The 22,969-nt window shown below is 44.0% G+C and overlaps 1 protein-coding gene across 2 annotated transcripts; it reads left to right on the top strand.

Annotated features, from left to right (window-relative positions):
- The first annotated feature begins 1,709 nt into the window (after nucleotides 1–1,709).
- Nucleotides 1,710–22,484, top strand: CLBA1 (clathrin binding box of aftiphilin containing 1). 2 transcript variants are annotated; one of them, XM_054970174.1, is made up of 6 exons: nucleotides 1,710–1,888; nucleotides 7,092–7,492; nucleotides 9,682–9,830; nucleotides 12,828–12,957; nucleotides 15,585–15,692; nucleotides 20,036–22,484. In XM_054970174.1, exons 1-6 carry the CDS (start codon nucleotides 1,864–1,866, stop codon nucleotides 20,201–20,203), a joined length of 981 nt encoding a protein of 326 aa, XP_054826149.1. In that variant the 5' UTR covers nucleotides 1,710–1,863; the 3' UTR covers nucleotides 20,204–22,484. The 2 variants fall into 2 exon arrangements, with proteins under 2 accessions (XP_054826149.1, XP_054826148.1); XM_054970173.1 differs by having other exon boundaries at nucleotides 6,781–7,492.
- The last annotated feature ends 485 nt before the right edge of the window (nucleotides 22,485–22,969 follow it).

Here is a 22,969-nt window from a genome sequence, read left to right as displayed (position 1 = left end):
ATGAACAAGAGAGGATACTATCTTCATCCAATTTCAATATGATGGCAGAGAGGCCAAGAGCTTTGCTTTGGCAACTTTGAATGGGGTCAGGGCCTTGCTGAACCTGTACTACTTGCTGCGCAAAGCCACTTACACAGAGTTAGTTTGCACACCAGAGAGCCATAGTCCTTATAGATATTGCGCTGACAGGCTAACTCAGCATTGTGTAGGTATTTGCACAGGCTACAACACAGTTTAAACAAGACACTAATCCCAGGCAAAGTTCCAGAGGGTAACTTTTTCACCTTGTTAGCCTGCTGTTTAAATCAAGATTTTCATGGAGGAGGAAAGAGGAGTAATAGCAGTCCCTACCAGTCTGCTGGAAACTTCCCAAAAGGTCCACACAGTAGTTTTTTGAATGCACCATGTAAGATGGAGAATACCTCCTACTACGGCTGGTTTGTGAGGAAAGGCAGAGAAAGTAAAATGAGTGACACAGAGATGATGCACTTCTGATTAAATAGACTTCAGCTCAGTAATACCTCCGCTCATTAACATAGACCATCTCATAAGTCATTAGAAATCCAGTAGTCTTCAAGGTGCCACAAAACTTTTTTCCTTGTTGGCTGCCTCTGCCCAAAGGGTGTTTACAGTGTGGTCAGTTTCAAAATCTAAGTAAACCATACTGATTTTCATAGGCCACCGGTACGATTCAGGAGTTTCATTTGTTCATGAGGTCCCATGTTTTCTCATTAGCCCCCCTGAATTCTCATGGCAGCTCTGAAAAATTTCATTACCCCCCCTCCTTTGCTTTAAGAGTAACTTTGATATGGAAGAAATGAAGCAAAAGCTTGTCAAAAGTCATTCTTAGTTATCCATTTATTATCAAGGAACGTCAAGGAACTCCATTTTATCCTCTCAGTAGCCTTGTGAGGTAGTTGGGGTTTATGATTGCCATCTCCAGGTTGTGAAATTCTTGGAATTTTGATAATGGAAGTTCAAGAGGACGATGTTTAGGAGAAGAGGGACCTCAGTGGGGTGTGATACCATACAGTCCGTCCTCCAAAGCAGCCATTTTCTCCAGGTGAACTGATCTCTATGGCCTGGAGATCAGTTGTAATTCTGGGAGATCGCCAGCTACCACCTGGAGGTTGGCAACCCTGAAAGGTCCACCAGTGGCCCTCTCCAGGCACAGCCAGAATCAGTCACAAAATACTCCAAAGCTCAGGGCCAGTTTCTTGTATTAATTATTTCATGATGATGATTTTATACACAGCTTGGCCTAAACAAGGCCTCAGAGAAGCGTTGCCATGGAGCTCACAATCAACCCCAAGCCCCGCCCACGGGATTTTCAGAACACGCCCCCACGTTCTCTACCCCTCTCGATGATGCGCACCGCGCGAGGCTTCTTACGCAGACAATCCCAAAGCCACGCCCCCGCCTAAACGCATCTCACATTGGAAGCCGCAAGGCGACCGTAGGGAGGGGCGGAGGCAAAAAAAAAAAAACACCGAGCAAGCCACGCCCCTTGACTTTGCATCCGCTCCGCCTTCTCCTCGCAACACCTTTAGCAACCGCTCCCCCTCCAGCTGTGTCCTCCAATAAGCAACGCGAGCCAGTTTGAGCCCGCCTCACCGGGCAGGAACCGTCCAATCCGATTTCGGCTGTGCTCCGCGGCCGGCACCTGCCGTTCGGTCGGCCCGTCGGCTCCTTTCTGGTCAGAGCCGCTGTCGGGTGAGGACGGAGGTGCGCGGTGAGGCGCGGGGCGGGTAAGGCCGTGGCTTTTTCTCCTCAGCCTCCATCCCCACGGGCTCCTGCCCGCGGCCTCCCCTCGGCGCTGGTCCTCCGCCCGCTCAGGAACGTCTTCGTCAGTCCTCCTCTGTGATGCTGAGGCGGAGGCAGGCGACAGGTAGGTTGTGTGTCAACAACCACTGGGCAGGTGGCAAACCGGGATTTAAGAGCTGGGCACGTACTTCCTCGGAAGGTGCGGTTTTGTGGTCGTCAGTGTTATTGTTGCTGTAATTATTATTAATGGTTATTATTATTAATATTGTTGTTATTTTTTATTAAGTGACAGTTGGATTGAGGGGAAAAGGCTGCAAAGATAACACAATATCAAGATCTGAGATTTAGGCAAGAAGTGCAAGCGACCATCCGCTGAAATATTGATGGAAACATAAGCCTGAGAAAGCTAGATATGAGAAAGTTGTGGGATTTCAAAAATCCAATCAGAAACTGGAACATAATACTTCTGCTATGATTGTGGTTGGGAGTAAGAAGGTGAAACTAATTGATGTGGCAATCCCAGGTGACAGACAAATTAAGGAAAAAGATTGGAAAGATAACACAATATCAAGATCTGAGATATGAAGTTCAGCGTTTCTGGGTGAAACATACATTGGTTATTCCAGTAGTGATAGGAGCGCTGGGGGTGATTCCAAAGGGACTAACTGAACATTTAGCTGATATATGTATAGACAGGATAACAACTGGACAATTGCAAACTGCTGCGCTGCTTGGAACCTGTCACATACTAGGGCACAGGCTCCTAGATTCTTGTATAAAACTTGAGTTGGTGAGGAACCAAAAATTCCAGCCCAAACATCTGGTAGATTGTGATAACATTGCATAATAATAGTAATAATGTACTATCAGTACTCAGAAAAACTTCACATGCATTTTCTGTACAACATTCCTTTTGAGTTGTCCAGTAGCATCCCCTGTGTTGGAGGTGGAAAGCATTCTCCTCCATTTGTGTAATTTATTTAACCTCCCCACCCTTGCTCCTAGGAGATCAGGGTGGAATACATAGTTTTTTCTCCCACCAGTTTATCTTTGCAACAGCCCTGTGAAGCAGGGTACCTCCGTGCTGTAACACAGTGGTAGAGCATTTGCTCGGCATCTCCCGTTAAAAAGGATCAGATGGTGGGGCGATGTGAAAAACTTCTATGCAATCCAGGGGGAGGGTGCTGCTGCCAGTCAGACTAAACAGTGCTGACCTGGAGAGATTCGGTGGTCTGATTTGGTGTAAAGCAGCTGATGTGCACTTGAATGTGTGACTGGCCTATGGACAGCTAGTGAGCTTCATGGCAAGGTCGGGATTTGAACCTGGGTCTTCCAGATCCTAGTGTGGCGATTCTGATCACTTCCCTGAACTGGTTTTGAGATTGAGAGAAAACTGATTGCTTAACGCCGTCTTACTGAATTTGTTGCAAAAGTGACACTTAAACCCGTGGCCTCTTTGCGCAGCTTGGGCTGTTACTTGTTATGTAAGTAATTCCAAATGCTTGCTGTTTGTTACTCAATATAGTCCTTGTTTTAGCACTTTCTTTAAAGGTTCCAGTCACTGGTGTAGCCAAAGGCTCAGATGCTGATTGCTTCAAATCATAGCTCTGTTAGGAACTTACCAAGTGGCCTGAGGCAAGGCACGCTCTCTCAGTGCCTCTATCTGCTATGTGAGGGTGATAATTCTGACTTGTCTTACAGGGTTGTTGTAAGGATGACTGTGGAAATTTCCATCCTTGTGCTATCCTGGCAACATTTGCACAGAATTTTGTGAACTAGCTCTGCATGCTCTGTTACCGATGAGAGCCTGAGGGGAGAACACTGATTTGTCTAAGAGCCAAGCTACAAGTGATGCCTGACGCAGGTTGGACACTTGTCAGCTTCCCTCAAGTTATGATGGGAAATGTAGGCATCCTGGTCTTGCAGCTGTAATGGAGAGCCAAGCTGTAAAACCAGGACGCCTGCATTTTCCATCAAAATTTGAGGTAAGCTGACAAGTGTCCAACCTGTGTAAGGCATCACTTGTAGCTTGGCTCTAAGTTTGCAGCTGACTTGATTCTGTGTATGGTTACTGGGAGGCAAATCCCATTTTTTCCCACTGGGATCTCTTGCCAAGTAATTGTATAGGACCATAGCTTTAAAAGCGTTCCATCCATAATTAAAATAACAGGATAAAAATATGAGAATGTTTCCTTAATTAAACTTGATTTACCATTTTAAAAGTGCAGATTTTTTAAAAGTTTGCCTTGGATTGAGAGATGGTACATGAACAGTTTTATAATTTATTACAAACGGTGATAAAGATATATAGTTTATATCTTCATAAATCTCCAATAAAGTAAATGTTACAGACCAAAAAAAATACAGTTGTAGTGAGTTCAGAGCTATGGAGAAATTTGAATTGAGGACTTCTGCCCTGTGAATTCCTTTCTGTAACTATTGTGCTTCTATTTTTGCCTTTTGTCTCATCCAGTAATTAAAAACCCATGATCAAGAAGGAACAAAACCTCTCAACACACTTTTTAAAAAACAATAGAAAACTTCTGATGGTTTCCATTTCTTTCTCAAAGTTGAGGAAATAATCTACTTCCTCCAACTCCACCCTGCCGTTTTTTTAATCAGTGAAACACTGGTTTCTTTGAAGTTTAGGAAAAAGCTGATATTTAAAAGAACATTTTGCCCCCCCCCCATATTTTAAAAAAGGTAGCAATCCTAAACAGAGTTATGTGCTTGTAAACTCAGCACTTGATTCAGAAAGGTGTAACTCTAATTAGAGCTGCGCTTTTCATCTCCCCGTTTACAAATAGTTAAGAATGCATCTTTTCCCTTGCTATACAGAGACGATGAGTATAACCAGATGATATGTGAGTGTGAAATGTGATTTTAAAAAAGACCTATTGGGAAGAATCTACTTTTTTAAGAAAAGGAACTGGAGGGAGGTGGACCCTGGCATGAAACCGAATTTCCTCTTATTAGCAAGTCCATAGACAACTAATGACACTGGGAACAGTCAGAGCTCGTGACTGGCAGTGGAAGTGTACGTTCACACCATCTTTTATTTTTGTACAGATCTATGCCACATCTAGTGAGGGTGCCCTACTTCAGTTTTCTCGAGTACGCACCTCCAGAGTGCTTCTGCTAAATGTAACAGTCGGTGTTACATTGAAATAGGAAGTGTTATTCTTGCAGATAAAAAGGTCACAAAGCGGCATGTTAACATCTAGGCTGGAAAAGATTTCCCGTTCCTCGGACGCAATATCAGTTTTGAAGAAAGCAGAGAGCTGTCAGTGATTGCTAGATTTGCACATAAATAACTTCTGTGAACGTGTTGCTTCATCTTGCCCAGTAGAAATTCTTCTCTAGCCTTACATGGCTAGAGCTTTCTGCAAGCAAAAGCATTTGGACTGCAAGTCAGCCTCCTTTTCTCTTTGAGACTGAGGTGACTCAAAAGCATGAATTGTGTGTCAGCCGTTCAAGATGACTGGTAGGTTAGAGTTTTGTTTTCCAGGCACCGGATATGAAAACTAGTCTTGTCTATTCTAGACCGTACATAATAATCTGTGCAGTCTGCTCCTCATTGTATCAGATAATCCCAAAGATTCCACTACAAATTATTCATGGTCTGGTTGCACCAAGGTGATATCACCCACTGAAAACAAGACCTGCTCCTCCAGTGTGTATGTGGGAAAGGACAGGGAGTGTCATCGGCTTTGTTAGGCTGAATTTATGACCACATTGGGCCCCTTGGGAGCGATGGAGAGAGCAGGGTATAAAATGTTAATAAATAAATACGACTCTTAAGCATTAGTTGCAGTTCCTTTTTTTGTAAGAGTAAACCTACCAAAAATGGAAGAGCCAGCGTAGGCAGACTTCTATCCCAGAAACAAGAATATTTTCATTAATACACACACGAAACTGCTTTATAATGAATCAGACCATCGGTACATAAAAGTCAGTATTGTCTACTAAGACTGGCCATGACCCTCCAGGGTCTCAGGTAGAGAGGTCTTTCATATTACCTGCTACTTGGACCCTTATGTTAAAGGGGAGATGCTGGGGATTGAACTTGGGACCTTCTGCATGCCAAACAGACGCTCTTGCCCTAAGCCACAGCCCCTTCCCAATTGTAAACTAACCCCAGAATATATGTTTCATGTAAGGGTGTATTCTTTTGAACTGATTTTGATTCATATATAAGCACTGAACTAAGGATGATTCTGTAGTAGAATATTGTTGCTGTGTGTGTTAATTGCCCCTCAGAGGGAGGTGGCAGAGGAATATACTTCATATGCATTTCCATTTTCTCTCCCATATGCTTGCTGGAAAACGATTTTGATGCTTGGAGAGCGGGAGAGACCCAAGCGGGTCTGTCTTCCTTACTGTTTCTTTCAGTAGACCTAGTAAGGAGTCACGTATGCATAGTAGACTGCTGCGCTTGGTTTATTGAAAGGTTTCCGTCCTGTAAAAATGCAAACAGGAAGTGACACATCCTATCAGAGCCCGCATTAGAAACCGCAAGCGCTGAGGAGTTTTTGCTAAAGATCATGTAGCTTCAGCACCTTCTTCATCACTTACTGGCCCAAAGTGTGGACTCTCGTTGGTGGTTTTGTACAAGGCAGCTCCAAAATTGGTTTCTGTTGATTTTCTCCAGAAGCTGTGGACACATCAAGAATTCTCCCAAACCAGGCTTACAGGCTTTAAAAAAAAAAGACAGACAATTATTCCATATTCAGGTTTTTTTTTCATTTTTAAAAAGTTGCCATGTTGCAGGAGGTCTGCTCTATGGAAAAGTTAAGTGCAAAAACTTGGGCGGGTGGACCTAGTTACATAGCTGGTTACAGTAAGTAAAAATTCAGAGGGCTGTCTTTAAAAAAAGCTTCTGTTCCTTTAAGTACATCACATTGGAATGTGTTTGTCCGAGCATGAACATTTTTTTCTTGCCTAATGGCTTATCTTCTCTAAGCCTTACACACAGTATTATCAGAGAGGTCTTTATTTATAACCCTTCTCTTGTAGACTGAAATCTGGATTGGAAGAAAGCTAGACGAGAAACAAGCGCAGCATTCATGACTTAAGGAGGCGCTGAAGGGCACACTGTTTTGTGCACCAACATTATTCCAGACCATTCAGGACACAGTGAAGCGCCCAGTTATGATTTCAGAACATTAACAGTTTTGTCTTTTACCACCAGCCATGTTTCCTGGCTCTCTGGGTTTGTATTCATGAGTGGTTCCTCCATAACAGAAAAATGCAGGACCCAGATATGGTGGAAATGCCTAGCCGTGTAGAAGTCTCAAACTGGTCATTTCTAAAACATTTGTCGGCAGAGACGCGTTCCAGCTCACTTCCTGAAACCGGCGAGGGAGCTGACAGAGACCACTTTGGCCAAAATAGAAAACTCAACGGACTCTTTGAACTGGAAGTGGTTCAGGAAAGCCTTCCTGGCAGGGACGGCGATGGGGGAAATTACGACGCCACTCCGGACAGTTTTCCTGATGCTTTTGCCGGGGAAGCAAGCAGCACTTGGGGTGACTTTAAAGGCTTCAGCGAGGTCAAGTTGGAGAACCTGAGCCATATACCGGAATCTTTGGAGAATTTAAACGGAGAACAAGCTTCTACAAATGACACGGATGTCAGTGATAATCACGGTACTACCTCATGCGGGCAGATCTTTCCCAGAACTGCTGAATACAGTAGAAGAGATGTTTTCCCTAACGTTCCCTTGAAGGTACGTTTTGATAAGTTAACAATCACTCGCCCTGTCCGTTCAATCCCACTCTCTTCTTCTCCCCTGCTGGAGAATACTACTGTAGATGCGTCGGTTTCCACCATGTCACCATGAAATGTTCAGCAGTGCAGAGCTAGGACAACACTTGGACTCATTAGATGCAATGTAGAATCGCAACACCACATTCCCTCCCTCTACCTGATTGTACGTAAAAGTAGTTTCGTAAAGGAGCCACAACAAAGCAAGGGAGAAGTAGAGAAACTTTGTTTTCTGTAGAATGAGAACAATTTTTAAGCTTGCATTCAGATAAATTCCCTTTCCTCTGTTAAGTGCTGATCTCCCCACAAGAGCACCTTAGTCTTATGTTTTTATCCCCTTTTCATCAGTTTGGCATTTCTCAATCTGGAGAACAGGCTTGTACAGTTAATTGTGTCTCAGAGCTAGCAGTAAACATCTTGGGTTGTGACATGCAATAAATGAATCTATATTCATGCTTAACAGAAGTTTGCTTGTGATTTACAGCAGAAAAGTTTTTTTTCTTAAAGATTATTATGGGGAGAATCAATGGCCTGAGCCCATCTTAGACTTAACTGCCTGATTATATAATGTTTAGTTGTTTGGGTAATCGTTGACTAGATAAAGTATTGCATTGCTTCCTATGGAGCTAGTTATGTGAGTAAGGAGCTGATGCATGACTTCACAGCTGTTACAAGTTGGGTTGTGCAAATATTCACTCATTTTGATACTTGCTTTGAAAGTAGCACATCTTTGCAGCCAAGCAGATTACCGAAAATCCTGCTTAATTGCTCCTGGAGTATTGTGTGCAGTTCTGGAGGCCTCACTTCAAAAAGGATGTGGACAAAATCGAGAGGGTGCAGAGGAGAGCGACGAGGATGATCAGGGGTCTGGAGACTGAGCCCTACGAGGAAAGGCTGAGGGCCTTGGGAATGTTTAGTTTGGAGAAGCGGAGATTGAGGGGGGACATGATTGCTCTCTTTAAGTATTTGAAAGGCTGTCATTTGGAGGAGGGCAGGGAGCTGTTCCAGTTGGCAGTAGGACCCGAAACAAAGGGCTTAAATTACATGCACAAAGGTACCGGCTGGATATTAGGAAGAACTTTTTCACGGTCAGAGTAGTTCAAAAGTGGAATCAGCTGCCTAGGGAGGTGGTGAGCTCCCCTTCACTGACAGTTTTCAAGAACAGGCTGGATGAATACTTGTCAGGGATGCTTTAGGCTGATCCTGCACTGGGCAGGGGGTTGGACTAGATGGTCTGTATGGCCCCTTCCAACTCTATGATTCTATGATTCAGTTTTGTGTTGTATTGTTGCTTCTTGGTGCTCTTTGCTCTTGCATCCCTCTGCCTTGTTTGTCCTCCCTGCTGTTTAACATGGTGACCTATATGACTTTGTTTACAACCATACATTATATCAGGTGTAGTGCTACGAGTTCATCGGTGAAATCACGTGGGTTGCCGTGACCAATAGGATTAAATGGCAACATGGGTCTGCAGAACATGTGGACTAATGAGAAGAAAAATGAAAGAAATCACATAAATGTGTTCAACCAGAGATGGAAGCTGCTAAGAATGGGAGGCATTTTCTGGCGCATGTTAAATGCACAAGGGAATTTGTTTCTGCTCAGCCCTAGTTAATGCAGTGCTGGCGGAGCTCAAAGACGTGTTCTTCTTTTCATTCTGCAACAGCTACAATAGGGGCTTGTCTGCTCGACCTCCCAGGAAATCTAGGAAAGCTGTTGTAGAGGATAAGTAGTAAGGTTGTAGCTGTCTGACCTTTCTGTAGAATCAGAAATCTGCCTGAAAATGTATGGAGAGTACAGGCAGTAGCACATAAGCCCAGTTCAGATGTCATAGTGGTTTAGACAAGCCAAGATGTCTGAACTGAGCCATAGAGATGAAAAGTGGGGGCCAAGTTCCTCTTTACTGAACAGATACAGGACAATATGGAATATCTTTTATCCTTTGCTGGATAATGGATTAGAAATTCAGGGTGCTGCTGAATTTTTAAAGGCTGGTGGAAGGCGAGCAGTTGATCAAACAAGTCTGAAGTTCTTGTTAGAGAATCTGCGATTGTGTTGGGCACAGGGAATCTCCTACCTAAGCGAAGTATTTTGGCTATTTAAAACAGCGGGATCGGCCTCAGTGTACTAGAATTGCTTTGCTTTTTCTAGGCTAGCCTCAGCCCTGAAGAAGTTATTAAGCGGAGCTTTCCAGAAATTCCTGTACCACAGTTCTTGGAGAACATAGGCGGCTTGAATCAGATGCTTGACACACAAACCGAAGAGGTGGACATTCCTGAACATACAAAAATGCAACTTTGGTAACTATTTAAAATATTAGATAATGACTACCTGCCTACTGGGCTGTTCCTACCCTGTTAGCAGCATGCAAATTGAAATTCTTAAAATAATTAGTATGTTGATGAGCATTTAGGCCACATGGGCATGTTTGTTTCTGGAAGAAGAGGTTTTTCTAGTTGGTGGTGCAAGAAATACGCCCATCTTTTTAGGACTCTGGAATGGAGGGAACCTATTTGATCAGTAAAGGATACCAGTGGATGGACTGACTGGTGCCTGTCTCTTTCCTGCACATGTTCTTATTTTTGTTTCAGTGTAGATTATGTTAATTCTACGCCCTGTTGACATTCCAGCAAAAATTGTTTCTCCCATTAGAGAGAGCATTTTCCTTGCTCCTTGGGAGTCTCCCCATTCATTGTAGTGACCCATTGCTGGCTGTTTTATTTACTATTAATAAAATGTTATTATATGTTAGTTGGAAAATGCACACTATAGTCCAGTCCAGTCCAAGCCTCACTGTGTATCTTACTTGGTATATGAATGGACCCATTCTTAAGTTGTATATCATTGTTCCTTGGTTTGTGATGGTGGCCTTTGCTGATTGCTAGCGTAAACAATGGAGCCAGAGGAAAAAGAGGGAACTTCTGAGAAATAGGACTTCTTTTCCATGACTCCCATTACTCCTCAAAAGCAGGTAGAAGAGTGAGCATGTGTGAAACCTTACAAGGGGAAAAGTGCAGGAAGCACAAGTGGGGGAGAGCTGGGAGGGAGGCACACAAAGCTCTATAGCACTGCAGCTCTGGGGGACAGAGCTTTTGCAGGCTGCAAGCTTCAGCTTTGTAACCTGATGGGGAAATTTGCTGTAAGCTCTGCAGGAGGGGGAGGAAGTGACTTGCAGGCTGCTGACCACCACCGCTACAGTCATAAACAGTTGTATCAAGGGAAGTGATTTTAATGCTACAGAATTTACTATTGGGGAGCTTGGGAGGTCTGCTTGCGCTGTTGAACCCAAAACTGAGCTTTGACGTCTTTAAAAGGTTATTTCCCTGTAGAGCTGTTGGTGTTTGGGGTGTGCGCGCTTGAGGGGTAGGTAAGCAGCTTTCTCTTCACCTACCCTGTCCCTTCCAATAACTCCTATTGGGAAAGGTTACTTCAAGACTGCAGTCTGTCTTTGCAAAGTCCTGATACGAGCTTTGCAGTGTGAAGGTGACATTTCCTGCTAGGGCTGTTAACATACGGGAAGGTGTGGGGGACGGGGGATACAAGGCTGCCTTTCCACTGCCTTCACCACCTTCTGCAGAGCGTGAGAGCGATGTCTCTGCTCCCCTTTCCAGACGTATCTCACAAGTCTTTTGCATGTTCCTCCCATTTGAAGCTCCGTGGTGAAGTGCCTATCAGACTGGCAGTAAGACATAGCCATCTACAGGTGAGATTGAGGGTTTCGAAGGACTCCTCTGGTTTACTGAACACAAGACTTTGTAAATGAAAAAAAAAATGTTTGCCCACCCCCTCAGCCTGATGAAGACTAAGAGTCCTCGATATCCTCTGGGAGACATGGAATGTTGTGAGCAGCTGAACTTGTTAAAAAGGGGGTGGGGAGAAAGAAAACGGGGGATGGAAAAGGGAATTTTGGCTTATGCAGGCCACAAAGAGGTCATAATATCCTGGAGTGGAAGATCTAGGTTAGGACGGTTGTCACGTTCCATGGTTTTGTTGCACGCATGTGCAAGTCCCTTTTGGGCTGCTAACTTCGAACTCTTGAGTCTCAAATGTCAACCTCATTCAGACCCAAGAAAAGATGATAAAAGATGACAGAATTCTTCCATTTTGCCACAAAGCTACTCCTTCCACCCTTCTTTCTTTGTGAAGAAGAAAGGGCCATTTTAGAATTTAACATGTCTTGGAGGACAGAGCTGTTCTTCTGAAGTCAGTATTTTTGCCGCTGCTAACAGGTAGAAAACAGACCTGGCCTGTTGTATTAACACGCTTCTGCATGTGGTTTGGAGGGATTTTAACTGCAAGGAGAATTCAGTCCTACTTCCTGTGCAGTGGCTGCTGGGATGCTTCAGTTGTAATTCATAGCTCTGCACAAATGGACAAATGGATCATCGGTAGGAGATGGATGGAGTACTGGGAACCTGTAACTGAGACATTTGGGTTCAGATTCGAGCTGAGTGATGGACTCTCCTTCAGGAAGTCACTGTTTTGGCCCCTCATCCATGATGCGGGAAGAGCAGGGAGGTCTCTTTGTGCATCAGGCATAGACACGTCAGGAACATCTGCAGAGGCCTCAGCTGGTGTGGTAGAATGCTTGGCGACTCACAGATGAGTGCATGGATGGGCTTCTTGATCCTTGAAAGCTGATGTTTGGAGTGGATGCGGAAGTTCTATCTGAGGAGTTTAACATGTAGGTTCCCACCTGGTGCTGCAGCGTGAACCAATCTGCAGCAGAAAGTGATCCAAACTGAGCCTTTGAGCAGGCTAAACATCCCGATAAATCTGCCATAAGCTAGCTAGGTAATAAACGATCAGGGGGGAAAGGTGCTCCCGGTCTGTAGGTAGACACTGGGGGAAGAGGTACCTGTAGCGTTCCTCCAAGAGTACATGGAAAGGGGAATGGTTTATAATGCACACAATATACCAAACTGACTCCAGTCTGCTGGCTGCAGATAGGCACATAGTCTTTCATACTCAAAATATGTAGTTACCTGCTTGACAGCAACAAGCATCGGAGAACAGGAGTCTGGCTCTGTTGCTAGTTTGCATCCCGGCCTTGGGCAGGTGTTGGAAAGGCAGAATATACGTTTTTAAATGGTTGCCCTGGGTCTCTCCATAGGATACTGGAACTTGTAGTGAGGCTGCTGAGTATTCTTTACTGTGGACCCTTGCATCCTTCATGGAACTACACTTCCCAGAGTGCATTAGGAAGCAAGGATGATTAACCCTTTTTGATTAACCCTTACTGTGTAGGTACTTGAGTTTTTGTGATCTTAGATTAACACCTGTTGTTTCCTTTAAAGCACAGATTCTGGGATCTTTTGGAAAACTCTTAATCATGCCAGGAACCCTTCTGGTTTGAGATGCCCTTGGAATGAATCTCACTGCCAGGAAAACCTTTTAGCTGTTCTTGGAATAGATGCTCATCAAAAGGTACTTAAATCCCCACCCCCACCCCCACAATGTTGCAGTATGTTTTTAGCCCTAATGGGTACTATGGTCCCAGTTAATCTTGGAAAAATAACTAACTTTTTCATAAATTAGGAGTTGGTAAATTTTACCCTGGCTTGCTAGCCAGCCATTGCATATGATTATGACCCTCTCTCTCTCTCTTCTCCCCACATCCTTCCTCTGCACATGTCGGACAAGGGATCTCTGGGGATTTGACAGAAGTAGTGCAGTCCTAGAAAGCCAGCATGAAATTACTGACTCTGCCCTGAATTCTCTGCAATTCATAGAGACCTTACGGGAGGAGCAGATATCTCTTGCGACTGTGGCACTCTGCTTCTAGATGACACAAGGTTCTTTGTCCAAATACTCCTTCTGGCTAGCTATCGGGTAGAGGTATTGACGCTGTTCCACACTGAATGTTGCTCATGTGGCAATGAGTAGACTTGCCCCATTACTGGGAGTTTTCTTTTCCGAGTCAGCTTTCAACTTTTACCACCTCCTTCAGCTTATACACCAACCCAGCCTCATATACAGAACTCCTGCTTTTGTACAGTTTTGATGTAATCATCACAGACGAGAGACCAAGAAAATAAAAGGAAAAAATGCTAGGCAATGTTCTTGTTAAAATGAGCAAGAGTAAATCCATTTCGAAATGGATTCAGTTGGTCAGAGAAATCAAACAAAAATCCAGTGGCGCCTTAAAGACTTAACAACAATATGAACTTTTGTGAGTCATAGCTCACTTCCTCAGATATGTGGAAGGAAATCAAACTGGGAATGGCATCTGACAAAGGGAGCTCTGACCCTCCAAAGTTTATACCCTGGAAATTCTGTTTGTCTTGAAGGTGCTACTAGACTTCAGTCTTGCTCTTCGACTGTAGTCCAGCATGGCTACCCACCTGAAATTGGAAATGCTATTTAAAGGGAAGATTACAAGGGTGGGGGGGTGGCTTGTGCTAGTTTGGTTGTGGGTCTTTCGGGTGTAAATTCTCTGTAAATGACTAGAAAATGATTAGCTGTCACAAAAAGATAAGCAGGGTAATGAAGCCAGCTCATTAAGTAGTGTGAAGCAGTTAAAAAACAGATAAGCAAGCTGATAGAGTTAGTTAGGGATAGTCAGTAGTTTAAGTGAAAAGTAACTAATATTGGCAACAAGGTCATGGTCTGATAAAACATTATAAGCCGTCTAAAAAGAGATTGCAATGAGTAAGGAAATCCAAATCTCTGTTTAAGCCAGGATGACTTGTAGTGTTCAGTTTGTTAGAGATAGTGTGGTATAATGGTTAGACTAGGGCCAGAGAGACCCAGATTCAAACCTCCACTATGTCACAAAGTTCATGTTCACTGTAGAGGAAGGACGGGATTACAATGTAATAACACATGAATGGACTGTAGGCTAAACTTATTCTCATGATAAGTCATGAGAGCCAGTTTGGTGTAGTGGTTAAGAGTGTGGGACTCTAATCTGGAGAACCGGGTTTGATTTCCCCACTCCTTCACTTGAAGCCAGCTGGGTGACCTTGGGTCAGTCACAGCTTCTTGGAGTTCTCTCAGCCCCACCCACCTCAAAGGGGTTTTGTTGTGAGGATAATAATGACATACTTTGTAAATCACTCTGAGTGGGTGTTAAGTCGCCCTGAAGGGCAGTATATAAGTCAAATATTATTATTATATGATGATGATGAGATCTTAGACCATTCCAGATAGTCTCTCTTCTTTTTTAAACCCTGGTATTAGCATAACATTTGGTACGGCTCAATTTAAGTAGCATCATCCTGATAATCCTGTCCCAGACTTAACAAATGGTGTCAGTTACAAACTGAACTGATTGAACTAAAAAGCCACAGCAATAAAAGGGAGAATGTTCACTTTTCAAAGAATTAAATGCTGTGGGCAGAGTGAGGTGGAGGAGTTGTGCTGCGTTGTCACACACTGTCTGGTTGGAACCCGCAATATTTGTGCACATCACAGAGCACTCCCAGTAGCCTGTGATGAGAAGCTAGTGGTACAGAATTGTGCTCAAGGGTTAGTAAAGTGTTGCCATGGAAGCAGCTCTCTTGAAAAAACTTAGAAATAGAAGGCGTTGCATTTATTGTGCGGAAACCAATTCCCTCAGAAGGCCACCGATGCGATGTTGATCCTGAAGAACAAATTGGTCTTCTGGATCCGGGCACCAAATTAGGCATTGCGCTAGAAAATCAAGGCTGCCATTGAAAGAGCGGCTGCTTGCTTCTAGGAGAACTTTCCACAGCATGACATTCTGCATTTTCTTTCCCCCTCACTCCACATCACTGGTGGCTGCTGGCAGCAGGTGGGCACACTTGGACGGTATAGTATCTTCAGGATGTGGTATCTTCTTGGCATTAATGGAGAGAGGGTTAAACGTGCAGCTGATGGTTTCGGCAGCATTCTGCTTAGCATCTGGTTTGGCCTGGCTGAAGACTTGAGGATGTTCCAGTTTCCAGTGTCCGAATGCAGTCATCGTTTAGATTAAACTTGATTTCAATAGCCCGTTTTCAGAAGAAGTGTACATCTCAAAACACATTTCTGACATACATTAGATCCTGGATTACTTGACAGTGCTTTCTATGATGATTTCCCTTTACTAGATCCTTTCAGAATGCAAAGATGACGTTCTGGAGAAATCCAACATTAAAGAAAACGAAGATTCTTCTGCGGACAAGTTCAGCATTAGTAAAGCACTCATTCAAACCAAGGTAAGAGAGAACCACCAAGCTATTGGTCGTATTTGCAGGACCCCTCAATTGTAGTGATGTTTTTAGTTTTAATATAGAATATTTATCGTTGTTTGTAATGTTATAAACCGCTTCAGGCCTCGTTAGAGGGAGAGGCAGCATAAAAACCTAATAAATAAATAAATAATAAACACAGAAGGATCTCTTTGTGGGCTGCAAATGAAGTTGGCAGTCTAAACTTGCTCTCCGTTACTGCCCTGCCCTGCTGGTTCTTGCTTGGACAAGAGGTTTCCTTAGTTGGAGCTGTACAAGCTGTACAACGTAACCCATTTTGACCCCATTTTTTTCAAAGGAGATCTGGGTGGTGTTGTGTCCCTGCAGCAAATGTGTATGGAGCCAGTTGAACTGAGTGACTTAGGATCTAAAGCCAAGCGTGCCCCTCCCAAACCCCCAGCACACTTTCTGCGGCATCACTCTGACTGCCCACGGTAGCTCCGTTACTTGTCAGACCTCATCCATGGCCAAATGTGATGTGCGGTAAATAAGCTCAGCTCATAGCAAAGCGGGTGGAAGCTATGGCTTTAACGAAACTTGAGAGATGTATATAGCTGTGTCTGGGTTGCGATACAGAATGATGTTGCGGTATTATTGGGGCGGGAAGCCTTTCAGAGTTTCAGCCAGCATGGTGGGCCCTGTTAAGTCCTCATTCCGTTGTCTTCAGACCTGCCTACGTTGTTACTTACAGTGCAAGGCTAGTAATGTCTATTATGGGATTCTGTCCAGGTTCATTGACTTTTTGTGAAACCTAGTTAGCCTGTTTGTCTTATAGCTTCCTTTGCTTTGTAGAGATGTCACTTTTATAGCTTGAACTTCATATCCTGCCATTTAAAGGAATCCGATGGCGGAATAGACGGGGTGATTTTGCAAAGATGGCGGCCTGCTTCTCTACACAATTGTCCTTTTTGAGAGTCCTGCAAAATGAGAGAATGAGGCCAGTTAAGTGCAAAGACGTTGTTAGCTATTGTGTTAATCCAAAAGTTAAAAAAAAATTCTAAAAAAATCACAGTCCATATAGTACCTTTATTAGAATCATCAAAAAGAGTCCAGTAGCACCTTTAAGACTAACCAATTTTATTGTAGCATAAGCTTTCGAGAATCAAGTTCTCTTCATCAGATGCATGATCCGAACTGCCTTTATTAGAATCAGCCAAATGACACACAGCATTGTGCAAGCTTCCGAGGACCAGAATTCTTCCTCAGGCTGGATGCGACCCATAAACACAGAAGTTTAAAAAAAGAGAGGAAAATTCCTCAGGGCCTGATTGGTCAGGCCAGCTCAAGGAGCAGGACTGCTTCGGAAGGTGCTAGTTTCAAGTTACAGCCAGCTCTTTGGGGGCAAGAAGCAATAAATCAAATTCCATAGGCACTAACTATGTCCAGCAAATGTCTCTCATTTCTCTCTAAACCAGTGCGACTCAAAAGTCCTTTTGGGGCAGAGAAGACAGGAGTCACTTCATCAATTTAGGAGGCAAATTGAAAATGTCGCATGAGGTATAGGGTCCAACAGAGGCCAATGTCTGTAGTTTACCTCATGTTGCATTCTCGGAGAGTCTTTTGATGGTCACTTGATCCTCCAGATGTCACGTTCCTCTCTTGATTGGCCAAATTCATGTATCATAGCTTTAGAAAGAAGTTGTCAGTAGCCTTGTTGGCCCATAAATAAAATCAGAGCGAGCGAGCACAATCCACTGTCTTCTGGTGCTCGAAATCTTGAACACAGTGATGTGTACTTCTTTGGCCCTAATAAAAGGTGTTTATGTGGATTGTGTTCTGTTTTTCTGGTACACTAAACTGGGCTAGACTTTCTGTGGAACTTGGATCACACTCTTGAGACTCTGTAACTTTTTGGAATGCTTGGCCTATGACAGCCGAAAAAGGGGCCGGGGATTGGAAGAAGGAGGGAACCCCCCCCCCAGCAGTGCTGACTTAGAGTTGTGAAATGGCATGAAAGGGAGCAAGCGCAGGTATGACTTGGGCGACCTTCAAGCTTGTCTTTCAGGTTTGTGGTGATTCAGAGTTTTGGATTGTACGGCGCTGGAGAAACAGTGCAAGGGCTTCCTTTTAACAGTGAAGGGGACAGTGTTTGAAATGGAGATGGGCACTCTGACATTTGGACTACAAACTGGAGGGTAAACACCTTAGGAACCTCACAACTCATCTCCTGTGGAAAAACTTCCCTTAATGGCTTCTTCCAGCAGCAAATTCTACGTTGTGTTTTCACTCTGGCCCCCGTGTATGGCTGTTGTTATAATGCGCTTGCACAAAACTGGTGCCTTCTTTCGATAAAGAGCCATTGTACTTATGAGAGACATTCCCTGCTGTGGGCTATGTTGAGACGATGTGTATATTTCATGCTACAATAAGAAGCCCCCCCCCCTTCTACTGGGTCCGGGAGTTCTAATGGTGCTTTTAATTTAGCTTTCATGGAATGAGCTGTTTATGGGAAACAAAGCTTTCTCTCTTTGTTCTAGGAATGGTACCATTGCTAGCGAGTTGCCTTCTGGGTTTGGTGGGGTGGGGTGAAAGGGAGGAGGAAAAACTTTTTTTTAAAGAATTTGTGATTAGGTGAAATATGAAGCACATCAGTTCAATTGCCGCATTTTTAGATGTGCAGATCTTGGGGGGGGGGGGGGTGGAAGGAAACAAAGATTTGACTCTAGGTATAGCATTGTATTGTGTTTCAGTAGAGGGAATCAGTTCAATAATTTGAATTCATAGCTGGTGATGAAGGGCAGGAAAAGTGGACGGATGCACCTGTTTAGTTTTTGATTATTGTAGCACAAGGTGATGAGCAGCATCGTAATAATTACCAGGTATTTCAAACGACTGAAGGGAGGTTGGGAAGTCCTTTAAAGGGTAGCCTGAGCAGATGGATGGAGGGTGCTGTAAATTTCACCACTCGCATCTTTACTATTGTTTCTGCCCATGGAGCTGAGACCAGAATGCCAAGTGGATGGAAAAGCTGGGGTAAGGGAAGGAAGGGTTCTGCATTCCCTCTTCCATGCCGAATTTTGAAATTGCTCTCTTGCTTCATATGAAAACAGCATTGCTGATGCAACACACAGGGAAGGGTCTGTGGGAGGGCGGGTTGCAAGGAAGAGCGGCAGGGAACCTCGTCTGACTGCCTCGATTCCCCCCCCCTGTGATTTTTGCAGCCCCCCCCCTTTGTGGAGTATTATATTACCACTATCTTGCTACCTGGATAAATGGTTTTACACCTCAAAATGCCCCTAGACCAGAGTCTTTCGAAGACCACTTATTGTGGTGTGATCCTGCCTCTGAGATAAGAACTGTGTCAGAGGCCGTTCTCCCTGTGCCCGTCATCTGCTACATGCTGCTTCCGGAAAGAAGGCCTTTCTTGTGCTAGTGGTCTGGTTGCAGACGTCCCTCCCAGCGATAGCGACCTAGCAGCTGCATTATCATTATTTAGGCACCTGGAGAAATCATTCTATTTACCTGTGCTTGTAATGGCCTTTGAATTGGCAGTAATGCTGCTTTAAAAAAACTTTTAATATTTTTTTATTCTTGGGTCTGTTTTTTCCCCCCCCAACTTGGTTGCTTTGTTGTGGTGTGTTTTAAAACACCATCTGCTATCTTGAAGGCCATTTTTAAGCAGGAAGGCGGGGTAAAAATCCTATAATAAGTACATAAAATAGGATCATTGTTAGCCAATCTGGGGTTGATTTGTGTGGCCTATAAAGAGCGTTGAAGTAGGGTCCTTTCCATTATAAATTTCCCTGTAAAACATTGCAAAGGACTGTTTCCATACATTGTGTTTGGGCATATGCCAAAAAACTTGTGTGAAGTGCGTGAATGAGACATGAGCATCATTCAATGAAAAAAGTTTTCAGCTAAACATTAGGAAGAACTTCCTGACAGAGCGGTCCCTCAGTGGAACGGGCTTCCTCGGGAGGTGGTGGGCTCTCCTTTGGAGGTTTTTAAGTACAGGCTAGACGGCCATCTGACAGCAATGCTTATTCTTTGAACCTAGGCAGATCATGGGGGGGAGGGGGGATCAGGTAGCAATTTCCACCAGGCCAGTTTGGCTAGGGATCCTGGAGGTGTTTTGCCATCTTCTGGGCACGGAGTAAGGGTCACTGAGTGTGTGTGTGTGTGTGTGGGGGGTGGATTTGTGAATTTTCTGCATTGTGCTGGGGGTTGGACTAGATGACCCTAGAGGTCCCTTCAAACTCTATGATTCTAAGTCTATTCTTCACTGAGCTGAGATTGGCTGCAGTACTGAGTCAAGCCTTGTTTGCTGCCTAGAGTGGTCCTCACTTTGCTTTTTTGTCTTTTCAATGCAGCTTTCTGTATCTCCCGATCCAAGGCAGAGCCATCTCTTTACTTACAACCTGTTTTTGAAGAAGACCCCGTCCACTGGGAATATGCAATATATAACGGTACCCCAAAAGAAGAGGATTTTTACGACGCAGAGCTTAAAGATGAAAATGTTTAGCAGCAATGTTTGCTAACACAACCATATTTCTATTCTTTTACCACCTAAAACAAAACCTTGTATTATATTACTAATTTCGTAATTTGTTATTAGAACTGCTTCTGTTGGAAGAAAAGCCCTTCATTTGTGTATTTCACTTGACTCTGCAGAGGGGAGATGTGGATTACCGGCTGGGGCTGGTCATGATAAACCTGATAAAGGGCTGCAAGAGCCCATGAAGTGAAAGGTATAGGTGAACTCCGTCACTATGAACCATCCCTGGTGGACTTGAATGCCCCCCCTTTTCTAATTATGCCCCAGATTATAGAGTGTGTGTGTGTGTGTGTGTGTGTATGAGAGAGAGAGTTCATGGTTTGTGTCCCCTGTCACCCTTCCTCCCATCTTTCTGGTTGCTTCTACTTGTACAGTTACCCTGTCTATTGCTTACTCCCAAGAAGCAACTGACAGACCATTTAGTTGCACTGGTGTAGGCCCACTATTGTTTCTGAGTCTCCACCGGTATAACTTGAAAATGTAAGAACCCCCCCCCCTTTCCATTTTCTGTCTTGATTTGCATGCGAATGGCAGTTCTGTGCAGTGCAGTTTTCAGGACCGTTCAACAGCACCGTATGTCAGGAGAGTGGGAGACAGTGCTGAGGTGCTAGTCCAAGCCAGAGGATGTTACTGGGATTTGGGGCCGAGTGGATTACAGACAACAGCCTTATTACAAAACTGCAGGTCTCAAGGGTCCCTTAAGGGAAGCGGTGATTCTTAAGACGGCATACACTGTTTTTTTCCAAAGTGTCTTTCAGGGATTCTTCTCCCATCTTTCTTGTCTGCTGTGGAAACCCCAGCAGCTAAGAACGTTGGAGAATATTCCAGTTTGAGTTTGGGACTAAACTAAGGGGAGTTGTGTCCAGTGCTCCCAGTGGTTTTTTTTTTTTAAAATTAAACCTCAATTCTCAGGCATGCTGGTGTGGGATTTGGATCAGGTCCAAAGGAGGGCAGGGTCTAAACTGATGTGGCTCTTTGGGGTCAGCAAAGCAAGGGGAGGGGCTCAACCCTCTCCCCATATGAATTGGACCCCTACATGCTCCAAAATGGATTTTTAAAAAGCATGTGACACAGGACTCTCAGGTGTGAGGCACACACCTGAATCTCCCTGTTGAATGAATGAATGGTGTGAGCTAGAACCCACTCAGCCTTCCCCGGTGTCCACACGTGGCCGAGATGTCTTTTAGGGCAACTTTTCTGCTGTTACTAATCTTCTCAGTGAAGAATACCCCCCTTTGCACAGGTAGCAAAGGATTCCTTCTAAGAGAAAAGGCCTTGCTCAGAATTCTGGGTTTCACTCCCTCTTCTCATGTGGGCAAAGGGATTTTTAAAAAAGACTTCACATGCCTAAAGGATGTAGTGATACAATAACGAAACCCAGATTAAAGGTTCATTAACTGAGGGGAGGATAGCATTTTATCCTTAAGACGTATGAAATCTATTTGCCTTTAGAAGCCAAAATGAGTTGGGACCTGTTTAAACTCGCTATTTTTGTGATCTCTCAATTTTACTCGTTTTTATGCCCAAGCTCCTTCCCAGCTTCCTTGTATTATTTATATCCTGAGTGCACATCCTGCAAATAGATCCAGTACCTCTGTCCCTTTGTTTCAGCTGTGCTGCTTTGGCAATTGTTCTATTACCGAACAAGTTGGTGTGTGTGTGTGTGCTTCACTCTCTTTTCTGTCCCATTGTGATGCCCTGTTAAAGTATATGACAGAGAAAGGCAAGTGGATTTCTCTTGCTCAAGTTTTCTGATTCTAGTTCTAAGTTCTGAGGCCACTTTGACACTTGCTTGGAACATGCTGTGTGGGGCTATCTAGTACATCTCCCACTGTCATCTTATGCACGTGCCGATGCTGCAGCTTCCCTTGCCAGCATGAGGTGGGATCTGGTCCGATGCAGTGCCAAGTGCCGGTATGAATGCAGTCTAACCAGACTCCTGAGAGGAAGATCCGTGTGGGTTTGTCTACTCTGGTATGAAACAAATTTGGCGTTATAGTTGCCTTTAGGAGCGACTGCACACTGATTTTTCATTTTAATAGCAATAGTTCAGCTCAATGTCCAGCTGCTTCCTTGCAGTAGCGGCTGCTAAGCAACGGGCAGGCAAAAGCCTGCGGTGGAAAGCGCATGCAGTATGAAGGCATGCCACCATCCTTGTAAGAGGTCCTTCAACAAGGCTGAAATTAAAAAAAAAATCAGACCTCTTACAGGACAGTTGACAATTAACAAGTCTGCACTGATACTTTTTGTAACGTTGCCTTTAATAAAAGATTTGCAATCTAGCCTTTTTTTTTCTTTTAAGTATTTTCTGTTAGAACTAAAACTATTGAAGCTATTACATGAGCTATTGTCTCATGTGGGTTTTTTTTTTTTTTTTTGCAGTCTGGATGGTGGAAACTTAAGAGACTGCCGTAGAATCAGGTACTTATGAACCATCAGGCCAGACAAGTTGAAGTGGGATCTCTCATCTCAGTATCTTTTTAAATTGCAAAGCCATTGTATAGTAGCAATAGGGGCTTCAGGGGCAAATTAGATTATGAAAGTGGGGCTTGTGTGGTGAATGTCCCCGTGTGGCTGCTTTGAGGTTAGCTTTTTTTTAAGAGGGAGGGGACGTGAGATCATAGATTTCCTGCATCAGGACTATTGTTTCTGAGGGAAATGCTTTGCTAGAAGAGCAGGGTTCAAGTCCGGTAGCATCTTAAAGACTAACAAGACTTCCAGGTTATCAGCTTTTTAAAGTCAAGCTCCC

The sequence above is a fragment of the Eublepharis macularius genome, chromosome 2, assembly GCF_028583425.1.
Source record: "Eublepharis macularius isolate TG4126 chromosome 2, MPM_Emac_v1.0, whole genome shotgun sequence".
Lineage (NCBI taxonomy): Eukaryota > Metazoa > Chordata > Lepidosauria > Squamata > Eublepharidae > Eublepharis > Eublepharis macularius.
This window is presented reverse-complemented; position numbering and strand designations above follow the sequence as displayed.